This window comes from Camponotus floridanus, unplaced genomic scaffold (assembly GCF_003227725.1).
Source record: "Camponotus floridanus strain SB8 unplaced genomic scaffold, Cflo_v7.5 scaffold115, whole genome shotgun sequence".
Taxonomy (NCBI): domain Eukaryota; kingdom Metazoa; phylum Arthropoda; class Insecta; order Hymenoptera; family Formicidae; genus Camponotus; species Camponotus floridanus.
The window spans coordinates 104157-122095 of record NW_020229232.1 but is presented as its reverse complement, the minus strand read 5'-3'; the positions used below and the strand labels follow the sequence as shown (position 1 = coordinate 122095).

The window sequence follows — 17939 nt, the reverse complement described above, 5'->3', positions numbered from 1 at the left end:
CTCGCACAATATATTCTCCTGATAATATAAATTATAAGAAACGAATTTTCGAAAATTTTCACGTTTGCGTTATTAGGAGAACATGATTTGTAAAGAGGTCATCAACGCATCATCGACCTCCTCGCACAATATATTCTCCTGATAATAAAATTATAAGAAACGAATTTTCGAAAATTTTCACGTTTGCGTTATTAGGAGAACATGATTTGTAAAGAGGTCATCAACGCATCATCGACCTCTCGCACAATATATTTCCTGATAATTAAATAAGAAACGAATTTCGAAATTTTCGCGCTTGCGTTATTAGGAGAACATGATTTGTAAAGAGGTCATCAACGCATCATCGACCTCCTAGCACAATATATTCTCCTGATAATACAAAATAATAAGAAACGAATTTTCGAAAATTTTCGCGCTTGCGTTATTAGGAAACATGATTTGTAAAGAGGTCATCAACGCATCATCGACCTCCTCGCAAAATATATTCTCCTGATAATATAAATTATAAGAAACGAATTTTCGAAAATTTTCACGCTTGCGTTATTAGGAGAACATGATTTGTAAAGAGGTCATCAACGCATCATCGACCTCCTCGCACAATATATTCTCCTGATAATATAAATTATAAGAAACGAATTTTCGAAAATTTTCACGTTTGCGTTATTAGAAGAACATGATTTGTAAACAGGTCATCAACGCATCATCGACCTCCTCGCACAATATATTCTCCTGATCATATAAATTATAAGAAACGAATTTTCGAAAATTTTCACGTTTGCGTTATTAGGAGAACATGATTTGTAAAGAGGTCATCAACGCATCATCGACCTCCTCGCACAATATATTCTCCTGATAATATAAATTATAAGAAACGAATTTTCGAAAATTTTCGCGCTTGCGTTATTAGGAGAACATGATTTGTAAAGAGGTTATCAACGCATCATCGACCTCCTCGCACAATATATTCTCCTGATAATATAAATTATATGAAACGAATTTTCGAAAATTTTCGCGCTTGCGTTATTAGGAGAACATGATTTGTAAAGAGGTCATCAACGCATCATCGACCTCCTCTCAAAATATATTCTCCTGATAATATAAATTATAAGAAACGAATTTTCGAAAATTTTCGCGCTTGCGTTATTAGGAGAACATGATTTGTAAAGAGGTCATCAACGCATCATCGACCTCCTCGCAAAATATATTCTCCTGATAATATAAATTATAAGAAACGAATTTTCGAAAATTTTCGCGCTTGCGTTATTAGGAGAACATGATTTGTAAAGAGGTCATCAACGCATCATCGACCTTCTCGCACAATATATTCTCCTGATAATATAAATTATAAAAAACGAATTTTCGAAAATTTTCGCGCTTGCGTTATTAGGAGAACATGATTTGTAAAGAGGTCATCAACGCATTATCGACTTTCTTTTTTTTTTTTTTTGATAACGGTGGAGAAATCCTTTATGGATACCCGCACTCCCCGGGGAGGGAGGGCGGGTTATGTGGGATTCCTGGTCTGAAAGACCAGTATACCCACTAAAACTCCACCGGATGCCTACTCGGGTGTTTGGGGGGAGGACCGGGTGCGCCGTAGCGATGTCAACCGGACGTCCTCCCCCCACCCACACGACCTAACCTCGTGGGCGAACCCCCCCGAGGGTTGGGGCCCGCCCACTCCGCCTGTATGGCGGCTTCTGCTCTAGTTGTGGCGCAGAGGGGCATCACCTCCACGCCACGCCCTCCTCGGTGTTTTCCGGGTGGCGGGGTCGGGGCTCGAGTCTCCCGCTCGAGCCCCGGCCCCCCGAGCCCCAGGGTGGGCCTTCCTCCCTTCCCCAAGAAGGGTTGAGATTCGGGCAGCACCCTAGGGCTCTTTGTTGGTATGTCCCTCCGGGGGCGGGCTCCCTCCTTTCCCTTTAGGGATCAGGACTCGGCCGCGCCCCCGGAGGGCTCCTACTCGCCTTTCGCGGGGTACTGCCGCGGGAAGCGTACGCTTCCCGAGACAGTACCCCCCTATCTCTCCTTGGCCGGGGGAGGGGGTACCGATCTATCGGCCCCCCGCCCCCTGTCAAGGTCATCCTCCCCCCACAATAATTTGTGGGAGGTGATGTTGGGGGCTACGATGCCTCCGCCGCCTCGGAGGTGGTCCATACGGCGGAGGATCATCGACCTCCTCGCAAAATATATTCTCCTGATAATATAAATTACAAGAAACGAATTTTCGAAAATTTTCGCGCTTGCGTTATTAGGAGAACATGATTTGTAAAGAGGTCATCAACGCATCATCGACCTCCTCGCAAAATATATTCTCCTGATCATATAAATTATAAGAAACAAATTTTCGAAAATTATCGCGCTTGCGTTATTAGGAGAACATGATTTGTAAAGAGGTCATCAACGCATCATCGACCTCCTCGCAAAATATATTCTCCTGATAATATAAATTATAAGAAACGAATTTTCGAAAATTTTCACGTTTGCGTTATTAGGAGAACATGATTTGTAAAGAGGTCATTAACGCATCATCGACCTCCTCGCACAACATATTCTCCTGATAATATAAATTATAAGAAACGAATTTTCGAAAATTTTCGCGCTTGCGTTATTAGGAGAACATGATTTGTAATGAGGTCATTAACGCATCATCGACCTCCTCGCACAATATATTCTCCTAATAATATAAATTATAAGAAACGAATTTTCGAAAATTTTCGCGCTTGCGTTATTAGGAGAACATGATTTGTATTGAGGTCATCAACGCATCATCGACCTCCTCGCACAATATATTCTCCTGATCATATAAATTATAAGAAACGAATTTTCGAAAATTTTCACGTTTGCGTTATTAGGAGAACATGATTTGTAAAGAGGTCATCAACGCATCATCGACCTCCTCGCAAAATATATTCTCCTGATAATATAAAATAATAAGAAACGAATTTTCGAAAATTTTCACGCTTGCGTTATTAGGAGAACATGATTTGTAAAGAGGTCATCAACGCATCATCGACCTCTTCGCACAATATATTCTCCTGATCATATAAATTATAAGAAACGAATTTTCGAAAATTTTCACGCTTGCGTTATTAGGAGAACATGATTTGTAAAGAGGTCATCAACGCATCATCGACCTCCTCGCACAATATATTCTGCTGATCATATAAATTATAAGAAACGAATTTTCGAAAATTTTCACGCTTGCGTTATTAGGAGAACATGATTTGTAAAGAGGTCATCAACGCATCATCGACCTCCTCGCACAATATATTCTCCTGATAATATAAATTATAAGAAACGAATTTTCGAAAATTTTCGCGCTTGCGTTATTAGGAGAACATGATTTGTATTGAGGTCATCAACGCATCATCGACCTCCTCGCACAATATATTCTCCTGATAATATATATTATAAGAAACGAATTTTCGAAAATTTTCACGTTTGTGTTATTAGGAGAACATTATTTGTAAAGAGGTCATCAACGCATCATCGACCTCTTCGTACAATATATTCTCCTGATCATATAAATTATAAGAAACGAATTTTCGAAAATTTTCACGTTTGCGTTATTAGGAGAACATGTTTTGTAAAGAGGTCATCAACGCATCATCGACCTCCTCGCACAATATATTCTCCTGATAATATAAATTATAAGAAACGAATTGGTTTGTGGGCTCTTAATGCTCTTTACTTAATTATCATGTTGTTAAATATTTTTCTATATTCGAGTGTCACCGTGTGAATGATGGCAAAGCTATGACATGTATAGCCGCTTTCTATACGTCATCAAGGCCAAACATATGATATTAATTGATAATTCTCTGCCGAAATATTTTGCGTACTATATATACACGCGACATTTTAAATAGAAGTATATTTTATTTTAAATTAATTAATTATGAATGATTGATGTATCACGGAACAATCGCGATATATCGCAAACTACCATCATGTTTCGGAGAGCGACCCGCCCACCGCTTCGCCGCGATCGTAGTATCTATATTTAATTAATTAATCGAACGTTTGCATTCCGATTCATCTTTTCGTTCGGTATATATAAGTATTTAATCAATTAATCGAACGATTACATTCGGCTTGCTATTTTACTTGCCGCGTTACAGTGAATATTGCGCGAGATAGGCAGGCAACATGCGCGGCGTCGTGCACGATTTCGACTGTCCGCGCGCAGACGAAAAACAGCGAATTTATATCTCGACTTCCAGACGCGATTTCGTTCTTTTTGCGTAAAATTCTACACCATTTCGCGGCACTACCGTTTAAATCTTGTCCCGATCGCCCGAAGAGCGGCTGACTTACAGTGAATATCCGAAATTTGCTTCTTGGACTCACACTTAAATGTAATATTTATACATATAATATAAATATATAATATAAATATATAATATAAATAATAGCAAGGAAAAGAGAGAACATATTAATATTTTTATATAATAAATTATTATTAATTAAATTATTTATATTTTTATTTATATTATTTATATTATCAGAGGGACATACAATATATGTTATCCTCTGAGAACCTTCGTGGACATTTGTTTTGTAGTTCATATTTTGTTGTTAATGTTCATAGAGGGAGTATCACTTCCAGGGATAAAGCGAGCCACGACATCTCTCAGTCTCTCTGTGCACGCTCGGTCGGCTTCGGTCAGCTCCAATCATCGTTGAGCGCATACGCATCGCATCGCCTCCACGCTGTTGACAGATATGACCTGCTTTTAGGTAATCCCTGGAAGCGATACTCCCTCTGTGGACATTAAAATCATGAACATGAACTACAAAGCCAATGTCCAGAGAATGTTCTCAGAGGGTAACATATATGTCTCTCTGATAATATAAATAATATAAATAAAAATATAAATAATTTAATAAATAATAATTTATTATATAAAAATATTAGTATGTTCTCTCTTTTCACGCTATTATTTATTTATTTATTTATGTGTCTTTTTTTCTTTTCAACATCATTTATTTATTTATTTATTTAGCTCGCTATAAGCCAATCTTTTAAAGTACAAAACTAAATATTATAAAATTTGACTTCGGAAAAGCGCGGTAAACTAATCAAATAAATTCAAATAATTAGCTCCGTGATAAATTGTTTAATAAATAATCAATTTTAATCAATAAATTAAAATACTTCCATAATTTAATATATTAATGTATAACATGTTAATGTATATTTTATAATGATATATAAAATATTTCGGCAATGAATTATCGATAACACGGCGTTCGACTTTGACAATATAAAATATAAACAGTAGCGTGCTATACATTACTGCTTTTTGTCATTCGCGCGATGACTTTTGAATAATAAAGTAGTGAGAAACGCTTCTAATATTATAATTTTCTTACTAAATACGATTACGATTAGTATCAAAACATAATTTGCTTTAAATATTAATAAAACAATTAATTAAAAATTAATTAACAATATGAAACTGTATCGCAACCATAAATCTTTATCGAATCGTAAAATGCTTCATTACCGCAATTAAAAATTGAAACAGATGATATATAAAAGGGGATAAGAGAATACTTAAATTTTCAAATAATTAAATAAATAAATTTTTAAATAAAAAATGATTGATAAATATCAAAGATCAGTTTACTGCTAATTAAGAAGATTGATAGAAATATGGTTAAAAAAGTTTGTATTCCACAGAAGGCATTTTGTGTTTCGTAAATAAAAATATATAAATATATGGCAATGAATATAGAAAAATATTTATTTCATCTTTGAACATTACATGGGAAGATTACAGTATCTTTCACGATTGCATAATTTATTTACTATCAATTTATATACATGAGTGTCTTGTTATACTCTGGTGCTACCGGCATTTCGTGCACATAGCACGGAACGAAACCAGAAATTGTGCACATGATACCCTCTGAGAACATTTATGGAAATGGCTTTGTAGTTCATGTTCACGTCTTCAATGTCCATAGAGGGAGTATCGCTTTCAGGAATCGACTAAAAACAGGTCATGACATCTCTCAGTCTTCTCTCTGGTCGTACGTACATATTCAATGAACTGGCTTTTAATGTGCGTATCCCCTCCAGAGTGCTAGCGTATCATTTAACATTTCTGGTTTCATTCTATGCCGGCTGTACCGGCTGATAATGACAGTTCAACTGTCAACACACGAAACAGATTGAAAACGACGATGATAGCCTTCGATAGCGAAGTCCACGTGCTAATTTGATGGCACGCGACAACAAGGATGCAGATGTCATCGTCGTTTATTGCCGCAGCCACTGATAGTGAAATTTTCGCATTCGTAAATTTCGTTCCATCGAATCGATATTCGAAGCGGACGTCGAATGCAAAGAGGTCAGCATTGACAGAAGGAATGTTGCTTGGGATTCTTACAGACATAAGCTTGCTCATCACCCGTTCCCGATGTTCTCCACAAGATGTCTAACTTGTACGTGCCGTTTAGAATTAACCTATGACCGCCCCAATTTATTGGCGACATACGCTCAAGAGCGTTATTTGGTTACCTCGAGTTTTTATCACTTGTGATAACGAGATTTTAAACCAGACGTGTGTTATGACTGTTACAGTCTTATTCCACGAAACGAATGGGGAAAACGTGGAAAGAATCGAAGAAGCATGTATGTATGTGTGTATCTTTTCTATTTTCTTCAATTTAAATCTTGACATAATATGCAATATATGTAAATGAATTTTCCTTGCAGATGGAATGCAAGAAAATTATTATATGTCTTAAATATTCCTGTAATCTCTATGTAATATTGTGCGGAATTATAGAATTGTTGTAGACTGAGTAGAAAGAAATGATAGTACTGCCTGCCTATTATTAAACTTGTAATCAACAGGTAAAAAATAATTTTGGCTTAGAAATATTTTTATAACATTTTTATATACATGTGTAACATTTATATTATTGCACTTCTAGACATTGCTCTACTTTACAATGGATATTGGCGTTGTCAAAATTGCAGAAGATAAAGATTTCGAGAAACTAAAGCAACTGTACGATGATAATAATGACTGGAAATTAGATTATAACAAACCAGATTTATCCGTTTGGACAAAATCTGTCAGAGGGATTAGCTTTAAAATGGTGAAAGTGAGTTGTTCTTTATTGATAAGTGAACACTGTACTCTTTTACAATCAAGATGGGAGCAATATAATTTTACAGATTAGAACACGTTTTCCTGACATTTCACCGGAAACATTATATGATGTTTTACATGATCCTGAATATAGAAAAGTTTGGGACACTCATATGATTGAATCAAAAGATATAGGATTTTTTAATCCAAATAATGACATTGGTTATTACTCTAGTGAGTATTATGCTTTTATGTATCTTTGAGATTTGATCTTTGTATCAGGAATATTTTATTCATACTGCAAAAATTTTAGTGGCCTGCCCATCTCCATTAAAAAATAGAGATTTTATCTTGCAACGATCTTGGCTAGATACTGGTATAGAACAATTGATAATAAATCATTCCGTTTATCACAAAGATTATCCACCTAGAAAACACTTTGTACGAGCAACATCTTACCTCACGGGTAAGATTGAGAAATTATTTAATATTTCGTATAAAAGATATATACATATGTATTAAATATATGTATGAAATAATATATTATATTTAAGGCTATATTGTAAGACCTTCGCGTAACGGAGATGGTTCGGAGCTTGGCTATGTATCGCACACAGATCCACATGGTAAATTACCAGTGTGGTTGGTCAATAAAATTACACAGATATTTGCTCCCAAAGTGAGATTTCTTATAAAGAAATGTATTTAACTTATAAATATACATTTCCTTATAAAACTATTTTTTGTAGATGGTAAAACGATTACACAAGGCCTCTGTGGGTTATCCAAGCTGGAAAATACTTAATAATCCAAATTACAAGCCATGGCATTATCCTGAACAAATAATGGCACCTAGAATACGTATTGAAGAAGTAAGAGTAACTTTTTATATTTTACATTCTTCAAGTTATAATCAAATGATACTCTGTATAGAATTGCCAACCAGATTTTTTAAAAATATCTTAATTATTGTATTTTTATTATTTTTTGCAATTGTTATTTACGCGCATCATTATATTTTATTGTATTTTTAGAAAAATTTAAAATTGCAATAGTAATTTTAAGTCTTTAAATAAAACTTTAATTTTATTTTAACTTTATTCAATATGTGTACTTTTTCATCAGAATATTTTTTTGAATGATGAAATATGTATGAAAAACTAAACTTTTTCTTTCGTTCATCCTTTCATCTTTTGAATAGAGCTGACAACTCTAAAATGATTTTAAAATTTTATTTTATAGTATAAACAAGTTTTATTTATACAATTATCTCAGTTGTATGTACTCGTTTTCAGTGTATAAAATCTGTGGAAGAAAAGAATTCAAAATATAATTATGTAGACGAATTTGAATTAAAGGATTCTACGGCGGATAGCGATTAATTTAATAAAGAGTCATAAAGACTTTCAGGTAAGTAATAGTAAAGAGGGAATAATGGAAAGCTCTAGAGCTACAGTATTATAACTAAAATATAACAAACAATTTGTACAATTATCAAGTTCGATTTGCGTATTTCTTATATAATAAATTCTAATTATAATGTTATACATTTTAATGCATATAACGTTAATACTCAAAATCACGTTCGTTATTATACGCGAAGTCGCCTTGCGCGTATACGCGAGCGTAATTATATGTAAGCATTGACAAAAAAGTATTGATGGCCTGCTTTGCATTAGGTACTAATTTCAAGTCAGGTTCATATTGTTGGTGTTGATAAAGAGCGCGCAAATAATATAATAAAAATATAATTTAATAAAGATATATCGCACAATATAGAAGGTATACTTCAAACTCTTTTTTATAATCAGCATTACAAAGCATGTCCCTACGCACACGCGTATCTTGAAACATCTAGTCTGTCTTCTATATTGTGCATTGCATACATAATAAATAATATAATTGTTATTTATTATATTATTATAATTCTTCTTAATATATATAAAAATACGAAGTAATCGCAACAACTTTTGTAGCGAACGTAACGAATAATTAGAAGTTTTTAAATGCCTTAATGAAATTTAAATTTATTTTTATTATATGAAACATTTAATTACATGAACGTTTGATGACCTTTATCGGAAAGAGAATGCATTTACATTACGTAAAAGGAGATTTCTTTTCTTTTATACACATATACTTAAATATTAAAAATTCTGTGTAAAACAAATAAACAATTGAATATTGGTAAGAAATTCTTAGATATACTCTATTGATTTTTCTCTGGGTTCGGGCAGTTATTAGCGCTATTTAGCGCTATTTAGCGCTATAGATTCGCAGAGCTAGATGGAACGCTAATAAATGCGTTCATGATGTCATTACTGGTAGCGTTGTACGTCATAACTGCGCACTATCAACGCTATTCTTTTCGAGGTAATGCATTGATAGTGATAATATTTGCGAGCTCCATGAACAATGGCAGTGAATATCGTTTACTATGTTCGCTATTTGAACTCCATGAACAGTATTGATAACATTAGCATTTATGCGATAAGCTCCCCGAACGCATCCTCTTTATCATTTTAAATAGATTTTATTCAGTCTTCTCGATTATTCTTTTTTTTGATAGATATATTAAATGTGTAAGAACGGATGCAAACATAAAACAACATGCAGATATAAAACAAAAATAGTATTACTGTCTTTCGAATTTGGATTTCGCTAATTTAGTTATATATTACATTTTTATGTAATATACAAAATGCTCTCTGTAAGACTGTCAAACTTCAACGGCATATTTTTAAAAGAATTTTTGCACTAAAATTTATATCGATGTAAAATTAAAATGATTCGAACAAATTACATGTCAAAAATATAAACAATTGACAAAATTATTGTTAAATAATTGTTGAGCAAATATTCCCAAGTAACAAGATGACGTCTTTAGACGTCATCTTGCTACCTAGGTTCTTTAAAGACTAATGCTCGTGAAGTTTGAACCATACTTTACGAAATATGTATTGTAGAGTATATATATACATATATTTCACTAAATATTAATGACTATGTATTATTTAATTATAAATTATTAACAAAAATTATCTAGAAAAAAGATTTAAAATTATACATTTATGAAACTTGTATATATATATATATATAATTTATTTTCAATTTCTTTGCCTTATGGAAGAATATATGCAATAAAAATTTATAAAGTAATTAATTATTTTGTAAGATTCACAATAATTTCAAATCTATCTTTAAGTCATTATTATAGCAAAGCTTCTATTTAATTAATTATCATATCGGTAATATAAAATAAAGAAAAGGATTGCGCATAAATATCAATTATTACTAAAGATTCTCTGAGAAACATCGATAATGTATATATCAAATTATTATATTTATATAAATATTTTAGATATAATATTTAGATGATTAAGACGCATATTTTGTCTCACATTATTCAGTTTAATTCTGGATATAAAGTAAAATGCAGAATTGTTTAATTATATTATTGTTATTATTGATATTTAGAATGTAATAAGAGATAATAGAATGGTTCCTCGCAATATGATATTTAATTTTCGTGAATTGGCATATTCGTTAACTTCTAGAGCATTAACTTTCTCTGTTGAATTTTTATCTCTTGTATATTTTAGATGTACATCTAATTCGTTTATATCCGCGAATATTGCGTTATCTCAAATATAAAATCATATTTTAGCCTACACGAGAGAAAAGATGCTGCGTCAATTAGCAGTACACGTTTAAACAGTATACCAATATGATAATAAACCAATGCACACAGATATACACACTCATGTGAGTAATTGCATACTGAGAAAAATCGTTTGATTGTATCAACAAGATGTGATAGAAGGCATTTTGGTTAAACCAAGCAGAATTTCTAGTTATCATAATAAGACTCGATTTTTTATAACTAGAACGTTTAATTGATTTTATTACAAGGATTTAGTTAATATTTTCTAGTTGAATCTATAAAACTTCTTGTTATATTAACTAAACATGGACACAGTAATGCCATTTTTTAAGTAAATTTAGTATTATTAACAAGAAAATTTGATAAATTTAATAGCAAGGATCATACTCATGATAATTTCTAAAAGAATTCTGTTTCTTCTATTTTCTAACAGACATACTGATTTAATCTACCAGATTTCTAATTAATGCAACCAGATTTTTTCTCAGTGCATACATAAACATATTAACATCACTGATTATAAGATACTGATTATAAGGTAGCGAGGAGTATCCTCCTGAGAGGAAAAGGATAGCATGAATTTACTTGTGTTTCCGTCTTTTTCTGACACACGCGTGATGCAATTTCAAGTTATTAAAGTTATTAAAGTCAATAAGTTCTGACGTGTGCTTTTTAGAATACTTAATAAGGAAAGATTTGCATTTTGTCGAGAAGATTTGTATTTTGTAGCTCTGACTACATCAAGAATCTTCTATACTTATGTGCTAAAACAGTGGAATTTTTGAGCGAAATTATTATGACACCTGTCATATAATCATATCTTGAATAAATCTGATAACAAATGGAATTATATCCACCGCCACTAGTCTCGGAATGTGAATATACGACACGATTTGCGTGACAAAACGAACAAAAAAGTCAAGTCGAAACACCTGACATACATATTTTATTTGTAAGATTTGTTAGAATATACTCCAGATAGTTCTTCTAAGTGGATAACATAACACGATGACGATACCGCTGGTCGCCGCATTATTTTTCAATTAAATGAGTGCAGTTCTATTGAGTGCGTTAAGGTGTTTGCGTCTCTAAACCTTCCTTTATTTGCATTGTTTTATCACTACTTGTTTTATCGATTTCCCACTAGGTCAGTCTACAGAATTGTAGTAACATCGCGCACGCGATAATGTGCGATAAAACGAATGAGAATCTTTTTTTTTAATCCTACGAGGAAATAAATATGTACAATACAGAATCGCGTCGGTTGACTGGTGAAGAGAAGTTTCTAAAAGAATCTGTTGAAAAAGATTTTCACTCAAACAATGATACTCAAACAATATCGCAAAGATATTCTAATATTGTTGAATGTAAAAGCTTATTAATGCCGATAAATCAACCTGAAAATAATCACCCTATTGCGCCTACGAATGAAAAAGCAGAAATAGGACAAGAAATACAGGGTGAAAAATATAAGAATAATGAGACAGTACCAGATATCAACGATACGTCGGAAAATAATACACAGGTAAAATTTTTACTTTTTTTCTTTTTTTTTTACTTTTTTATTCTTGTCAATTATCGATTGTAAATTAAAATATTCCCAAAAGTTATTTAAAATCAAATATATACAGCATTAATATATTTTTTAATAAATGTACGCATATGTAATAAATATATTACCCATAAAGCTATATTTAGGATTTTATTTTCAATTTTTAATAGTATCATATAAACTTCTAATATGATTAAATTAACTCGCGTCACCTGTTTCTTTTATAATTTGAATAAATTTAAATTTCTGAATTAATCTTGCAAACGGACCATAGGAAGACAATATTTGTATATGCAATGAAGAAGCTCATGGAGAAATCAAACCGACAAAAAAGATAGAGAAAAGAAGAAAACGAACGTTTTCTTTACTCGACACATTAATCTCCTTGAATATAATCGGTCCTTTAGCGGTCAGCTTTTGGAGGGGAGGATGGACATGGATGGATCTTCATGCGCAATTGTAAGTACCAGAAGAAATAGGAGAATCAAAATAAAAATCGCAATAAAAAATTGCGATATGGTGGAGTCTTCTTGATAGTTTAAAATTTTGTCAGTCGATTATATTTTTTGCGTGCCATCTTGCAAATCGCGGCCAATTTTTAATACCATTAATAATTATTAATAAGCTCTTATCTAATCAAAATAACAATGAACGGGAATGAACTTGAATGAATAGGAAATTACCGTAAATATTTCTTAATAACTGTATAATAATGCGTAATTCGTCGATGCTGCTCTTAACATCGTCCCCTTGTCTCGTGATTTGTTACACGCGTATGCAAAAGGATTCTGTCAACAGGTTTTCCGGCTGGCTTTGTTTTATATTCGGCGCCATGTTACATGCAACATTCGCAATTTTCAAATATCGATTTCACGATATTTACATGAACAAGTGGGCTAAATTAAATTGGCAAAAGCGACTGCCTTATTACGTGTTACGAATTCTGTACACTTACATCTTCGGAGTGGCGTGCATCACGCATTGGCGGGGTGGTTGGATCATCATTGATAATTATCTATTGACTCACGTGTGGTAAGTCGATATTCTTGTCCTTTTTAATTCGACAATATTCTTCAAATCATAGATCCATGGAAAGTTTCATCTATGAAGAAATTTGTACAATCCAGAGATGTGTCATATATAATAGCAGACAATTTAATAACGATTTAATAACAATTTAAATATTTTATTTTTTTAATAACAATTTAATAACAATTTAAATTTAATTTAGTTATCTTGTAATATCTGGCTATATAGGATAACAACGTCTTTGATATGTTTACTGCTGGTGTGCTTGGTGGTTCTACGTTGCGTTCGGAACTTAATAGCAACCCCAATGATAATCTTCATCGATATACCGAATTACGTTTTTCGATTTCCTACGAGATATAAAGTGGTGAGTTAAAAATTCAACATGTTCAGTTTTTTTGTCTATTTGAAAATTTTGTCTTATTTTTGTCTTATTTTGTCTTAATTTTGTCTAAGAAAAAAAAATATCTTTGTACTAGCGATGTTTCATGATAAAACATTCATATAATAAATTCGTATAAATTACAAAATGGTATATGATTATGTATGGCAATATTGTATATAATTATAAAAGAGTTTATACACGAGCAGATAAAAAAATGAACGTAGTTGTTTAAATTATTAATTTAAAAATTTTTATATGCAAGCACATACAAAGATTGTTTGAGTCCGTATCTCATACTATAATATGCAATGATAGATTAATACATAAATAGAATATTAATCATATATGTATATATATATATATATATATATATATATACACACACACACACACACACACACACACACACACACACACACACACACACACACACACAGGGTGTTTCAGACCACTTGTATCACCCATTTAAAAACTAGAGAAATGATTATTTCAAAAAAATAAAAATATTTTCTTTATAAATCAGGTGCGCTCTATCGAATGGTGATATTTTCAACTTCTGGTTCCGGCCGAAAATAGGCGATTCAGACTACGAAAAGTACTTCATGGAAAAATAATTTATTATAGTGTTTTGGGAAGCTCTCGAGGTAAGCTACAAGAATATGCAATGAAAAATAGGGGGTTCCATTTAAAAAAATGCACTTCAGGTTTGAATCGCCTATTTCCGGTCGGAACCGGAAGTTGAAAATATCACCATTCGATAGAGCGTACCCGATTTATAAAGAAAATGTTTTTACTTTTTTGAAATAACCACTTCTCTAGTTTTAAATGGGTGATACGGGTGATCTGAAACACCCTGTATATATATATAAATTTTATATAAGAAATTTCATTAGCTATGCTTTTTCATTGACGATCATAAAACTATTATAATGATATGCAAGCTTTGCGACAAGCAAAATCTTCTGCACAGCGATATAAGGGTGCAGTGACTTTGTGTCCATATTCTCTCATATAATTGTGTTGTAGCAATCTCCCTTACATCGCCTTTGACAATCGTATGCACTTTGTAATAGTCGTTCTTTGATTACTGTTTGAAGAGCCGCTGACCCTGTGCTCAATTGCCAAATGGCGTTTAACACGATTATACAATACACATGCCTAATTTAAAAGCTTATAAATGGAACTACATATTGCACGTAAGATTTATTTTTTGCACATACAATCGCATTTTCTCAATTATATTATCGAGGATTATGCGATTTGCATCTCTATGAATCTCTTTAAAGTAAGGAAATCGTTTCACATAATGTATAATAAAAATTATTGCGAAATTATTCGTCTAGTTTTACTACGGGGACCATAAGACAGATCTTTTTTCCAAATATTATCGCGAATTATTTATAATATGATATTGATTATGAGATTTAATCGTTAGCAAAGCGTTATCAATTTTCTTGTCTTAGATATCGTGAAAATACGATTAACGATACGATAATGATAGCGCAATAAATCTCGAGTATGTCTAACATGTGTATTTGATAGATTTGTTAACTAGAAAAAATTTTTTATGATCACTATTCCCATAATTATAAAAATTATACATTATTGATATCTAAATTATACATTATAGAATTTAATTATATAATTATATTGTATAATTTGGATCATATGTTTAAACAAAATGTATTATAAAAATTATTAATTAAAAATCTTATAACAAAATACAAATGAATTGAAAAAAAATACGATACGTATGATAAACATTTTGCAACTTCAAAAATAATGTTAACGCCACATTGTTATATTAATTTATTTTCTCTACTTTTCTTGGATATATTGCTTTAATGTAAATGTGATTTAAAATGTTGATTACTAAATATTAATTTATAAGTCCCGCTGTTTAAATATTGTAATTTCAGTTACGATCTACGCTTCTTTCGTGCGTGTCAATGTGATAGATGACACGTTGTTCGGTAGATAGGCCCGCGCAAAAAGCGCAGTCATTACTATTCGAGCAAAAATAAAAGCAATTTTCTGTTACATTTAGTGTTCAATCTTGCATTAGTGACCTCTCTTATTATATATAGCCATACAAACAAATAGAAAGATCAACAAAATCGCGGTTGTGCCGGTTTTCCCCGGAAGTTTACGAAATAATCTCTGATTATACTGTTAAGCGATAATAAAGATACGATGTACTGTGATTGTACGCGCGTGGATGAGCATTTCTTATCTGTAAAAGAAGCATTATTTATTTTGGATCATATATTTATTGAATTGCCGATTATTATAGCGGACATCAAGTTAATATATGTACGAAATATAGATTATTGCGATTATTGCGATTATTACGATTATATTCATCTGACAATCAGAATTTTCCTGATGACGAATGTGGTGTACTTATTAATATTAAATACAGCAACAAATTGTTTATATGATAATTTTCATTATTATTTGTAAACAAATATTTCCTGTTTATATCTGATAACGTTCGAAACAAAAGAGTAGGTTCAACTTTATTATTAATATACCCACACAGCACCAAGTCGTCTAAAAGTACTACTAAAACTGGATATTTTTTTTATCACAGACATCTTTTACTGACATCGTTAAGTCGATGGAAAGATGGCTAAAAATCGTCTCATGACCCGAATTCAGTGACTTTTTAGTCTTGTCCATATAATGACTTGATTCATTCTATATAGATTATCGACACTTGGTAGTAGGAATACTTCACATACATGCAATAAATGGGCTATTTCTCCCATTTATCTGCCTAATTTCTAATAATCTGTTTAATATTCTGAATCCCAACAAGGAATCTAGATTATTAAATAAATTATTTTAAATTCAATTTGTCAGAAATTAAATTGATAAACAGTATAATAATGTCAGGAAAAGGATGTAGCTCACAAACATACAATCATTCTGCGTAGCACATGTATGTGGCTCTCCCTAATTGATTGCATGCGAGCAGTATCCTCTTTCTTGGATTACTGCTCCTAAAAGGCAAAAATATGCTTCAAATCTTATATTAATTATTAATTCTTTATACATTTTATTTATTATTTAATTAATTATTAATTATTAATTATTATTTATTTAATTATTATTTAATTATACATTTTGTGATAAATATTAAATACGAGATAAGTTAAGCGTGGCTCGCTGCGTAGCGGCAAGCGAAGAAACACCTGCCACATACTATTATATCTGTTTTATGTCATCTTTTTCAACAAAACGAAAAGATATCTTTATAGATATCTTTTCGTTTTGTCGAAAAGATAACTTAAAAAAGACATCTTTTCGTTATCTTTTAGTATAATGTGCTGTGTGGATTCAAAAATAATCATGAGTGAAGAGCGATCACAGGGGATGAAGCATTTAATTTCATATCTTTCGTAATTATTCGAGATGACAGTGAATTTTATGCCCTTGACGAGACTTGTCGGGATGAATTAATGAACGAAGGTGAGAAGATGTTATAATCCAAGCTTGATTGGAGCACAAAAAAGGAGTCGATTAGCGACGACTTTGGCTAAAGCGTCAATGGTTAAATGAGTATACGTCAATGGCTAAATAAGCACGAGACAGGAAACACTATTCAGAAAAAAATAGCGGCAAGGAGGGTGACTAATAAATTATATCATTATGAGTGAATTGATCTTCTTTTTCCAGATTAAATAATCCGCAGAAAATCTGATAATTTAGTATTACCTTCAAGAATCCTTTTCTAAAAACTTGTCATATATATTTACACACACATATGCATTCTTATATTTTTTTTTCTACTTCAATCGTGGAATAATCTGCAATTTAACTGCGATGCGATACACAAAATATATGAATGTAAAAGCAAGGAACTGCCATCTTTCACGATCTTTACTCCAAGTTGTGGAATCAATCATTGGAAGAGTATTAAATACTTTGACGAAGAATTAATATATGTATTTCTTATCTTTCAAATACCGCATCACGATGATACTCCTTCTTCTTCGAGCTGCACGCCTTAAATGTGACAGTGACAAGCTGTGGAAGCTCTCGGAGTCCTCGAGGATATCCTCCGTCGCCGAATCGTCTTGGAATCGCGTTACAACAGCGGGAATGCGTTCATCGCTACCGATCATTCTGATCCGTGATAGCACCGTGATAGCACTGCGATGAGAGGCGATTATAATCTATAAGAGGGGGAGGGGA

At 32.2% G+C, this 17939-nt stretch overlaps 2 protein-coding genes across 7 annotated transcripts; both read left to right on the top strand.

Annotated features, from left to right (window-relative positions):
• The first annotated feature begins 6053 nt into the window (after positions 1–6053).
• LOC105252690 (START domain-containing protein 10) lies at positions 6054–10098 on the top strand. 6 transcript variants are annotated; one of them, XM_011260205.3, is made up of 9 exons: positions 6054–6453; positions 6593–6643; positions 6801–6868; positions 6949–7122; positions 7196–7343; positions 7423–7575; positions 7664–7788; positions 7859–7981; positions 8405–10098. In XM_011260205.3, exons 4-9 carry the CDS (start codon positions 6967–6969, stop codon positions 8489–8491), a joined length of 792 nt encoding a protein of 263 aa, XP_011258507.1. In that variant the 5' UTR covers positions 6054–6453; positions 6593–6643; positions 6801–6868; positions 6949–6966; the 3' UTR covers positions 8492–10098. The 6 variants fall into 6 exon arrangements, with proteins under 6 accessions (XP_011258507.1, XP_025270974.1, XP_011258506.1 ...); XM_025415189.1 differs by having other exon boundaries at positions 6593–6647; positions 6728–6868; XM_011260204.3 differs by having other exon boundaries at positions 6593–6651; positions 6728–6868.
• Positions 10099–11260: 1162 nt separating this feature from the next.
• Positions 11261–17318, top strand: LOC105252691. The gene is made up of 5 exons (XM_025415182.1): positions 11261–12298; positions 12600–12784; positions 13124–13357; positions 13583–13721; positions 17063–17318. Exons 1-5 carry the CDS (start codon positions 12014–12016, stop codon positions 17099–17101), a joined length of 882 nt encoding a protein of 293 aa, XP_025270967.1. The 5' UTR covers positions 11261–12013; the 3' UTR covers positions 17102–17318.
• The last annotated feature ends 621 nt before the right edge of the window (positions 17319–17939 follow it).